Source organism: Lactuca serriola, chromosome 8 (assembly GCF_051521515.1).
Source record: "Lactuca serriola cultivar US96UC23 chromosome 8, Lser_US96UC23_V15, whole genome shotgun sequence".
Taxonomy (NCBI): domain Eukaryota; kingdom Viridiplantae; phylum Streptophyta; class Magnoliopsida; order Asterales; family Asteraceae; genus Lactuca; species Lactuca serriola.
This window is the reverse complement of record NC_136415.1, coordinates 45,780,259-45,791,984: the sequence shown is the minus strand read 5'-3', so window position 1 is coordinate 45,791,984 and position 11,726 is coordinate 45,780,259. Positions and strand designations below refer to the sequence as shown.

General features: G+C 37.1%; 1 protein-coding gene across 1 annotated transcript; it reads right to left on the bottom strand.

Moving 5' to 3' along the window:
* Positions 1-334: 334 nt before the first annotated feature.
* LOC145066068 (zinc finger CCCH domain-containing protein 17-like) lies at positions 335-3,567 on the bottom strand. The gene is made up of 3 exons (XM_079013234.1): positions 3,047-3,567; positions 2,252-2,362; positions 335-2,173 (listed from the first exon to the last, which is right to left on the bottom strand). Exons 1-3 carry the CDS (start codon positions 3,215-3,217, stop codon positions 569-571), a joined length of 1,887 nt encoding a protein of 628 aa, XP_078869360.1. The 5' UTR covers positions 3,218-3,567; the 3' UTR covers positions 335-568.
* Between the last annotated feature and the right edge of the window lie 8,159 nt (positions 3,568-11,726).

Here is an 11,726-nt window from a genome sequence, read left to right as displayed (position 1 = left end):
GATTTAGATTATGAGAATGTATCCTTGGAAAAAGGGGAGGCAACATAGTTTATTCTTGGCACCAATATGGGAATATTCTTTATTTTGTACCCATAAATTCATAATAGCAAAATATCGTACTTATTTACCCACAATAACAATATTATATGTGTCAATGTGTTTTATTTGTTACATATTGCTATTATTGGTAAAGAAATATAAGTGTGTTGCTATTATTGATAAGAAAATTGTAGCTACATTCTATTATGTAAAAAAAAAATACAAGTATATTGTTATTACTGGCATAAGTGTATAAACTCCTAGAGTTTAATCAACAATATCATGAATATATCAATTTGAAAAGAATACTAAGATCTTAACAAGAAGTGCTGAAGCATCAGGAGGAATTTCTCCATGAAAAGTTAGATACAAACTAAAAACTCCAAAGAAAAAAAAATCAGTTTTTAGAATCATCATCATTCATCCTCTACTTCTTCTACAAACTACAATCAGAAAGTTTTGCTTTAATTTTAACTTAAAACCAACACACATATTCAAAACCAAAGACATGAAAAGTCTTTTTCAACATCTAAGAATACACTTGACTTTCTTTCTTTCCACCTTCTTCTTCTTCCTCCTCCATGTACTCCTCACCTTCTTCCAAGTTATACTCTTCTTCTCCATCAATCTGCTCATAATCATAATCTCCATCTTTATGATCATAAGCTTCAAGCTCCTCATCCAACAATGCATCTTCATCATTCAAATCAGATTCCTCTTTGTTCACAATTACATGAACCACACTACTTAGAGGCTGAATCACTTCTTTTCTTCCATTTTCATTATTTCCATTATTTTCTTTCAAGTTATTATTTTCATCATTATTCACAGATCCTCCTCTTTTCCTCTTCAAAATCTCACTCAGAGGCTTTGGCCCTTCAAACGATAAACCTTCTTCCACTTGTTGACCGTATTTCCTCTTTCCCTGACTTTGACTTTGACCATCATCTTTTTGTGATCTTCTCATAAACTCACTATCATTACGTGGGCCCCTATAGTCTCTTCCCTCGTTTATTCTGTCTCTAACTCTGCCATGTGGCAGCCTAGGAGAGTATCTTGACCGGTTGTGCCTACCCATGTCAATTTCCCTTTCTACCCTTGACCCGTTTTCAGGAATCTTTATTCTTCCTCTAAGCCGGCTGCTAATGGAGACAGGCTCCATGCGGTGGGGGTTGTGGTTGTTATGGCGGTCGTGGTGGCGATCATGGTGGTGGTGGTGGTGGTTGTCCCGCCTTGGCATTCTATCAGTGTGGTTATCACGGGGGTGTTCACGGCTGATAACCGACCTCAAACCACCTACATTAGCAACATTACCGACATTATCGAAATTACCGAAATTGCCCCTTCTTTGATTTGAAATTCGGTGGCGTAAGTCTGACTTGTCAAACTGTTCGGGACTTTCATCTCTAGGGTACCGCTTCCTTCCAAAATTGTGGGCCCCACCCAAGATTCTCTCAGAAGATTCTCTATGATCCTCCCATTCATACCCTTCACGTTGTTCCCCATATATATCTTGGTCAACATCATAGTCAACGGGTCGACCCATTTCAAAATCATTAGGATAGTATTCAGAATCTCCAACCTCATTGTCCACAAGAACATCAAAACCAGGAGTAGGTTCTCTTGAATATTCTTCAACATCTTTTCCATTTATACCCTCATTATCCAAAACATGAGTCTCATAGACTCCATGGTTTGACCTGTTGACCGGGAATTCATTCACAACAACATTGGCCGGTCTGTACCTAGGCTCCTCAACCACCGCCACCGCCTTCTTCTCCACCCCACCACCACCGCCGCCGCCGTTTCTCGCCGGAGTAGGGTTTTGTTTCATCTTTGGAGGCGGGAACTCAGTTTCTTGTTGCACAAGTTTCTGTTCTTGAATGGGTTTCTCAGAAGCTATCTTGGAAGGGTTTGTGAGATTATTAGAAGGGACAGGTGGCATGGTTTTGTTGTTGGATATGTTTGGTGGGCCATGCAAGAAAGGGCATAAATGTCCTTTCAAACAGAAGCCTTTTTGGAAGAAAATGCAAGGAACACCTTGTTTGGACATAGGGTATGAAGGTGTTTGAGCCTGAGGTAGAGTAGGTCCCACAGGAGGGGGAACTTCAGCTCCCAATAATCCATCAAGAGGCTGAAAACATAAAATAAATAAATAAATAAATTCCAACTTTTTATAAAACAATTAATGAGACTAATAATAAATACTTACTGGATGACGAAAAGCACACTTTGGATTTAAGCAATTCCCATTTAACCAGTACCAGCAATCCCTAGGGTTCACCCGTGCAATGTCACTATGGCGATACTCACACTCACTTCCCTGTTATATAACAAAAGGAATAAATTATTTAGATAATATAATAATACATAAAATGAGAAAATATGAGAAACTAAATTAGGTTATGAGTTCAAGATTCTTTAGAGGCATATGTGTTTGAATTTGTAATAGAAAGGTATAAATTTCTCAAGAACCAATGACCAAAACATTTAAAGATTTGAGACTTCTACAGTTAGAAAGAGAACACACAAACAAGTGAAACCCTAATTCATATTGTCCCACTTTTGAGTAAAAAAGAAAGCTCATCGAAGTTGAAACAAACCACGTAATACGTATCAGAAATTGCATGTTTCCTTCATCCAATAATCCATATTTGAACTCTAAATCAACAAGAACTTCTTGATTCGATACAAAGATACAAAAGGTATCACAATCCCAACATTTTGGAGCAATAATCTAAAGGTATTTATATCAATTCCGAATATAAAGTAGTCGAAATTCATAAGTGAACTCTAATTCAGCTTTGGGACAGAGGGGGCAACAAAAGCATAAAGAAAATTACACAAATTACGATTCACGAAGATGATATCGTCTTCAAATAAGATCCAATTAATTGAATGAAACAAGAAAAAGCCTATATCAATCTCAAGATCGTTAAACGAGAGAAACAAAACCCAAAGATTTGATGCATTACAAAAAAGCAACGAATTATATAACAAGTTTTACCTTTTTACAGGTTAGGGGAGACGCAAGGAAGTAAACACAATCCGTGTTTCGTTTCAAAAACTCCTCTTCCTCCGTCGTAGCTACAGGAACAGTCGTCGACGATGATGATAGAGGCGGAGCCAATTGAGAAGCTTGCGGTGGTTGTTGTTGTTGAAGGGTACCACCAACCATGGTTGGGGTTCGAAGGGTAAACGAAGGAAACCCTGTAAAATCCAAAAAGAATACGGATGGTATGTATGGAAGGTTGGATCTAGGGTTTGTGAGGCGGCTCAACACCCCTGTTGAAGATATGGAAACAAGATATGGTGGAACATGAATTGATCTAACATTCAATCTGTTAACGAGAGGAAGAACGAAAGGAAGCCGCCTAAGTAGAGGAGGATTGAGAGAGAAAACGAGGTGAAGCCCTGCAAGTGAGGGCTGAGGGTAGAGACAAAGAACCAGACCTGGAGAGAGGCTTTAAGCCAAATTGTAACAGAATGCACCAGAGCCTGAGCCTTAAGTGCGGACCATGATCCTTGTATGAAACCATAGGTAACAATTTAAAGGGCTCATAGAGTCATATCTAAACGGGTGATGTGAAATTTACAAAATTTCAAAATTTGTATATCTTATTCTCTTTTTATAGTTTTAATATAGGAAAATGACTTCTTATTTTGTACATTTGATTTCAAAAGTTCTATTTTTATAGTTTTAATATAGGAAAAAAATGACCCATATTCTATTTTTATAGTTTTAATATAGGACAATGATCTATAAGGGTAATATATTTCTTATGTCGTACATGTTTACTCTATATTGTCTTTTTCTTGTAAAATAAATCTTATAACTTGTTGTTTTGTACATATTTAATCCTTATGACCGACTACTTTAGGTTAAGTTCTCATTTTTTACATATTTAGTTATTAATAATTTTTTTTTGGCAAAAATAAGTCATTATTGTTTTTTATACATTCATTCATTATGATTGGTTTTCTTTAAGTTTTGTTCACGTCACATCTTACGTATGACAATAATTAATGAGATGTTCTCATAAATGACTTTTACCTTACTTAAATCAATCACCTAATTCACGAATTGGTCAAATGATGGTGCTCTAGTTTTCTCTAAGAAGAAGATGTCTTCGGCTTTGGTTTCATCTATCTCAATAGCAGACAATGATATTCTTTATAATTGTTTTCTCCCAAATCGAATTGGAACTTCCAAGACAAAATAACACCTTGGAAAAAATGTTTAGAGTCTTCCCTAATTTCTTGGTTGTAGATTTTAACCATTTTTCTAGAAATGGGTTTTGTTATTCTCTTCAAATTGGCCCCAAATTTTGAAGATGAGTTTGGAGCTACTAAAAGTATAACCAAAATGTTATTATTTATTAATAGTATAACCAAGTGTGATGAAGAATGTGGACACTATTTCCAACAATTGAAATCATTATTGTTAATGCATTTTCTTCACCTAATGTAATGTAGTTGATATTGTTATTGAATGAAATTTGTATTGGTATTAAATATAGTTGGTATTTTAATATCATAGTTACTAATATCAATAGTACAATGCTATTACCAAAACCAAGACAAGTAACACATGATTCCAGTGTTTAGACGAATCACGTATGAGAACACCTCATTATTATTGTCCCATGTAGGATGTTATGTGAGCAAAACCTGAAAAAAAACTCATTATAAGGATCGAATATGCACAAAAACAACAAGGACTTATTTTACAAAAAAAAAATTAAGGAGTAAATATGTAGAAACCGAGAACTTAACCTAAAGTAGTAGGTCATAATGATTGAAAGTGTACAAAAACAATAAGTTTAAGGGCTTATTTTACACCAAAAAAAAAGACTAATAGTCTGCAAGATGAGAGCTATATTACACTTTTAGGTCATTTTTTGTCTTAATATGTATCAAATACAAGATGATAACTAAATTACTATTTTATCCAAGTTTTATTTTGTAACGCCCAGAAGTCAGGTGATTCCATTTTCGACCCAAAGTATAATTATGTTGCAAGTTAGTTCCTTACATCATGCGTACTTGGGGCGTACGCATGGCGTGGCTCGTTTAAAGAAAGTCGTGCATTCATGTAAATATGTTGGGCACACTCACGAGTATGATCGATGTACGTAACAAATGAGCAAACCCTAATTTTTAGGGTGTGAGCACTATTTAAACATCCTTGTCCCCTCAAAACCCTTTCCTTCATCAACCTCGATCTCCCAAATCGTCCATTGTTAACCCTAAACCGTTGTGTGAGCTTTTTTGAGCTTGAGAGTGTGTTTTGGTGTTCATAAAGGAAGAAGAAGGTGGTGGGATCATCTTGGAAGCTTCAAGAAATTGTAGATCTGGAACTTCCACCTTGCAAGCAACCTCCAGATGGTATAAAGGTAGAAACTTGATGAATATTCTCTTTGGATCTTTCTAGTTCATAAGTTTTATGTGTTTTGGTTCCATAGTCTTGGTGTTCATGAGTATGGCTTACTCTAAGCCATAAGAGTTGCCCTTTCATATGTTTGTAGGTGCTAAGAACCATAAAAATGTGATCTTGGTCCTTTTATCCCCTATATGCAAGAGTTATGATGTTTTGGTTGGATATTAACTTAGTGTTTTACTTTTTGGACGAGTTTTATCCATGGAAACTTTATAACTTAGTATGATAATTTGGATCTAAAGGTGAGTTTGGACGTGAGGTCTTTAAGGAATAAGCAGTTAATAAGGAAGAATAGTGTAACAACCCAAAAATCATAGAAATTTAAAATTTTCAAAAACAACCCATTTTATCCGTAAAGTGTTTACAAAACCATTGTTTCAAAAGTATTATTCAAGATCAAATGTCACACCCCCAAATCAGAACGGCGGAATCGTTCGAGGGCGGATGACTTCATGTAGTATCGTAACAGTTGAATACATAGTAACGAAAGTAAAACAACCATCATATATATAATTTAAAAGTTACATTGTCGAATGATACTTGTTTCAAAACAAATTACAATATGATGAAAAAATGAGTTTTAAACTGACGCCTTAGCGTCACTTCTCCAAAAGCTGAAGTTTACTTGTATTACTGAATTCCTGAGAAATACAAGTAAATTTGAAAGAGTAGATCAGCGTTTAAGCTGGTGAGTTTATAAGTATTTAATGTCAATGTTTGTATAAATTTGAATGAAATTGTTTGTAGATGTTCGAAAACTCCTAGAAAATCCCATATTTCCTACTAGTATAAAAGTAGTCTTCTACCAAGACCCAACTGTTTTTGAATGTTTGCTTCTAGAAATCCAATATTTTTCCATAAGTGTGTGGTAGTTTAAAAGTTCCAAAACTGTAATGCAATAGTGTTTTTCGTGCCTAGAATAGTAGATTTATGTATGTATAAAATCACTAAGACATTTGATAGCCCCATAAATCAACATGTTTTTAATACTCCATGTGAGTTTTATAACCATGCTATTGACCCAGACTGCCTGTAACAACGTTCTTCAGGCGTTAGAATGTTATGACGTTTGTCACCCCAGACCTGCCGGTCTAACTGTAGCTAACAGTTTAGGTGCGGGATTGTCAATCACGTATAGATCTATACACAAGTATCACGCTCTCCCTACAAGAGATTATAGTATATAATACAGGACTTTAACTGCTTACTTGAAAGTACGTGAAGTTGAATGTCTCACAAAACTTAGTATCAAATAGATTTACGTATGAAAAGTCCAATTATTATTGTATATGAAAGTATTTCCTTGATATAGTACTTATAGTACGTAAAATCTCATGAATATCTAGTAAACTATACTTATTATAGTTTTTCCAAATGTGTGATTCGTTTGTATGATAAACCCTAGTGTAGTGTCGGCTTTGTATGTAAAGTATAACATTTGTAATAACATTATTGAACATTTATACTCAAAATATAAATAAAGTGTTTGATATTTATATAACAAGATGTTTCATTCCAAAAAGACAAAGTGTTATCATGATATGTTGTATGAGAATGTTTTCGTATGATAGTTATAAATCACATATGATTTATTATATAACAAAACTATAGCAAAAGATTGATGTTTTTCACACGAGGATAACCGTGTGTATACTTGTACCCCTCCCCCTTAAAAGTGTATAAAAGCATTTACAAAACATTTGAAAACGTAGTTATAGGGGTATGAACTCAGTTGATTGAAGTGGTGGCTTGAAGAAGTTGAGACAATAAATCGAGCAGAACTTCGACTAGAAAAGCTGATTTCTCGGGATTCTCGGGAATTCTCGAGAGCGTCAGGACTTGCGTTGCGTGCTAGGGATAATACCGGGGCTTCTAGTTAATCTTAGAGGGACTCGAGAGGTGTTCGGTGGAGGAAATGGTGAGAGAATAACAACCAAACCCGAAGCCCTAGTCTCCCTTTTATAGTGTTGGGGGCACTCACGAACGCAGGGCGTTCCCTATGGGAACGCAAGGCATTCCCCTGAGTCATCATGGCTTACGTACTCTTGATTCGACAGACGGATGGAACTGGGTCTGTGCCCCGAACGCAGTGCGTTCCCTCAGACCTGCCTCGGGTTTTGTGCCTTGATCTTGTAAAATGCATAACTTTCGCGTACGAGCTCCATTTTCGACGTTCTTTATATGCACGCGAAGGTGAGAATATACTCTACAACTCTCGTTTAGACTCCGTCGGCTAACTTTGAGTTTATTTTTAATAATATATTTTTAACAGGTCGGGACTGGAAAAGTCGGTTAAAAATCCATAACTTCTTCATCCGATGTCCGTTTTCGTCAGTCTTTTTACCGTTGTACTACTATTGATGAGAACTTCAATTCTTGTTTAGGTTGTGTCGGCTAAAAATCGCTCGATCTCTATTTCGAGTTTTTAGCTGTTTACCACTATATTCGAAACTTCGAAAAATCATAACTTCCTCATACGAAGTGAGATTTAGGTGTTGTTTTTATGTATGTTCACGGTTTAATGATATCTACGACTTTCATTTAGATACTTAAGGCTAAAAAGTATTTTATTGGAATATCGTATTTTTTGCTTAACAATGTTTTTACCGGTTTTGTTGCGGATCTTCGATCGATCATAATTTCTTTGTTATAACTCGGATTTTAGTGTTCTTTATATTTATGGAGACCTTGTTACGATATCTACCACTTAGTATACTCAAACTGAGCTTTTTGAACATATCATTTTTGACCTGAATTTGACTGGTGTTGCATTATTCCCCCGTTAGAGAGAATTTCGTCCCGAAATTCGCATTTTGACTGGGACATCAAAGGTCGAGGAAAGGTGAGTGTACTCCTATTCCATTTGATCTTCTTGTTCTCTAGTGAATCCAGATCCTAACGTGGGTGTTCCTGCAGACCTTCATTTTCCTGTCTATCGTTTTGATCGGTATAGGCTGTGTGGATTTGGGTTTATTTGTCTATGTTCATCTAAATGTTAGCATTGATCATTCACAATACAGGTCAACCTTGTCTTGAATTTCATGGCTGAATTCATACCCGGTCTGTCTATCATCGCCTTGTGTATACAAGTCGCATACACACTTTGTAGTGATAGGTTAACCGTATTCATTCCTAGCCTCTGGGTTTGAACTTGACTTACTGTACGCGTGCTTATCCCTAAGTGGTCTGTCGGGAATACTTCGGGTAGGTTGTAAAAGAGGTAGTACTCCTCACATGAGTGCTATGGGATTTTGAAACGAGAGACAATTTGGAAGTTATGTTGGGTTTGTTGTTATAGGTTAGAAGAGTTTCATTAGTCACTGGTTAACGCAAAGGATCTTGTCATATCACATGCAATTGGTATGGTGAAGACCATGCCAATCCATTTCTAGTAGCTATTTGGGAACTTCGTATCGTAACAATTGTGAAGTCGATCAGGAAAAGTGTTCATTAGTGGGATAGTGCATTCTACATATGTGTTTTTAGTGCTTTTAGCCTATCTTTGTTATTACTACTTTGAAGGTTTTGTTTAATGATTGGGGTGTTTGTTTGAGTAGATTTTTAAATTCATGACTCACGGAACTCCTCTCCGCTCCTTTTATCAAATGGAATGTATGCTAATGTGCTATTGAGGAGAAACGTATCCGTAACAACAGTGGGGTCTGCAATGGCTTCCCTTTCGCCCATTGCTAATACTCGGCCACTTCCCCCAGTAATCCTGTTGTTTGCTTTCGGGCAATCCATTCGGAAGTGCCCCGTTGCTCCGCACTCATAACAAGTACGGTCTACTACGACATTTGTGGCTGGAGCGGTTGGTTGGGTTGGTTCCCTGCAGTAGCGGACGGTGTGTCCCTTACTGTTGCACCTAGTGCAATGCATTTCACGGCAGGGTCCGTGATGATGAAAGTTGCATCGGTTGCACTTAGGCTGGCTGCCGTTGTACGACTTTGTGGGTGTGGGGGTGGTAGGAACAGTAACAACATGAGCTGTCACTATCTGTTGTCTTTTGGTAGACCCTTGTTTTGAACCGCCCCCTTTTTCATTCCCGAACTTTCGTTTCGTGTTACTAGGTTTGTGGTTTGGAGTATCCTTGTGGGTAGACATTCGTTGATTTCCTTGGTTCTCACAAACATTTGAATTTTTGACATCCTTCCCAGTTTTACTAGTGTTTCTTGCGTTGAGATGTGTCATGATGACTTTCACGGCGGCTGTGATCGCAGCTTGAAAAGTAGCTGATTCTATATGCAGGAGTGGTGTTTCGCTGGATTCTATAAGTATAATTTCCTCATTTTGTTATTCGGTTTCTAATGTTTCGACTTACATTCCTTATGATGTATTTGTGATTGAGGGTTGAAATAGGTATCGTATTTTAAGTTTAGTTTTAGCAATTTAGGGTAGGGATGTTGAAATCTTAAGTCAATCTAGTTTCATGGGTTTTGGGAGAGGGTATCTTTCTTACTATTCTGAGTTATGAAGAAAGATGTGATGTACCTATCTCATAGCGTGAGTAATATAATTACCAACTCATTAGATAATAATAATTATTGCTTATTAGTTCGACGCATCAAGTTCTCTATCACCTCGCATGCTTCACGAGTGGTTTCCTCTGTTCTCTGTCCTATCCTCGGTGGTACTGAATTGTTATAGCCTGGTATCTATATATACGGCGTCCTTGCTTTTCCTCAGGCATGTTTAATCTCCGTCATTGTTTTGATTGCCCTTAGTTGAAGTTGTAAAGGTTTGCTATTCTATGGTAACTATCTCTTTCTCTAAAGGGTGTAGGTAATAGAGGAGTTGGATTTATCGGAGGATTGAGTCTGTTTGAATTGCGAGATGACATTTTTCAGCTATAGGGTTAAAGATGAAACGGTGGTAAGACGTCGACAAAATTTCCTAGTTCAATAATATTGAACTACCATAGATTAGGTCAACAAGGATAGTGTAGTGAGTTGCTAGAACAGATTACGACATGAACTGTTTAGATCACCAAAGCATGGATTGATTGCGATGATCTTTAAAGGAAACAAGAAGTCTGTCATAATAGTTGGTATAGAAGTTACATAGAGTTCGAAAAGTTTGACCTTGGAGTAGGTCTACAATATACCACACAGGTAAAACTTGACAGCACAAAGATCTAGTGAAACAGTACTTGCTAGACAAGGATATTTACATGAAAAGAGTACTACTCGGAGTACATACTAAGGTTATTTCACAATCCAAAAAGGAGGAGTGAGTAGGGTATCCTCTACTTGCTATGGGAACTGGTTGGATGAGCCTTGAGTTCTGCTATTTGATGCTCCATCTCGAGCGTGCGCAATTCATACCTTGCCTGGCATGCTCGAAGTTACCTAACTTCAGTTTGAGTTGCAGTCAGCTCTCTCTACAAAGCTTCATTTTGATTTATGGTTCTTCTATGAGTTGATTCTAACTTTTGAATCTGAACTGTATTGACTCCGATGTTTGCATCATTCTCCTCAGTTCGTTGGATAGTTGTCCTTCCTTGCTCACCATTGCGAGCAATCCGACGAACCAGTATAGGAAGGACTCTGTCTGCCGAGCCTCCTTCGCTCAGATTGTAGAAGCTTCGGTCTCCATTGTACGGAAGGGGTTGACCCTATCATGGCTCCATCTGTTCAAGTTTGTTGCCCACAGAGGTGTGGGACCTTGAAATGTTGGACGAGGGTTAGCATTAGGTATTTGAGCCACTGGGGGGTAGGTTATTGACTTCTGGTTCGGAGTCAGAATCCTCTGAGAATCCTTCTGCGAGGTGATCATCCGAAGGGATTGGATGATCATCTTCTGGCTCTGCTTCAAGCCATCTAGCATTGCCTTGGTTTGGGAAGTATGGGTCGCCGTGGGGATGGAATCCATCCATGATATCTACGCGAGAAAAGGGGTATAAGAAATAATTAATAGACGTACTAATTAGATAATTATAAGATGATCTTTATCAGTTACTTTAATGCTTGCATAGTGCATACCAGTTACATGTAATCAAAACAGGATAGACCTTCGAATAAGTGACCCTAACTCCAAATCCACAACCAAACAAGGAACAGGAAGTAAAGCAAAGATCACATATTCTAAGTCTATGATATCCTAGTCACACATATAACCTTAGTGTATCTACTTAGCAACTATTGACCTACCAATAAAGACCTTTTTAGTTCTCAAATAAGTAACTATAGTAACACAAAATACTCTTATAGTATTTTAGGTTTATGTTTTGGTCTAATGTTTTGTAGTA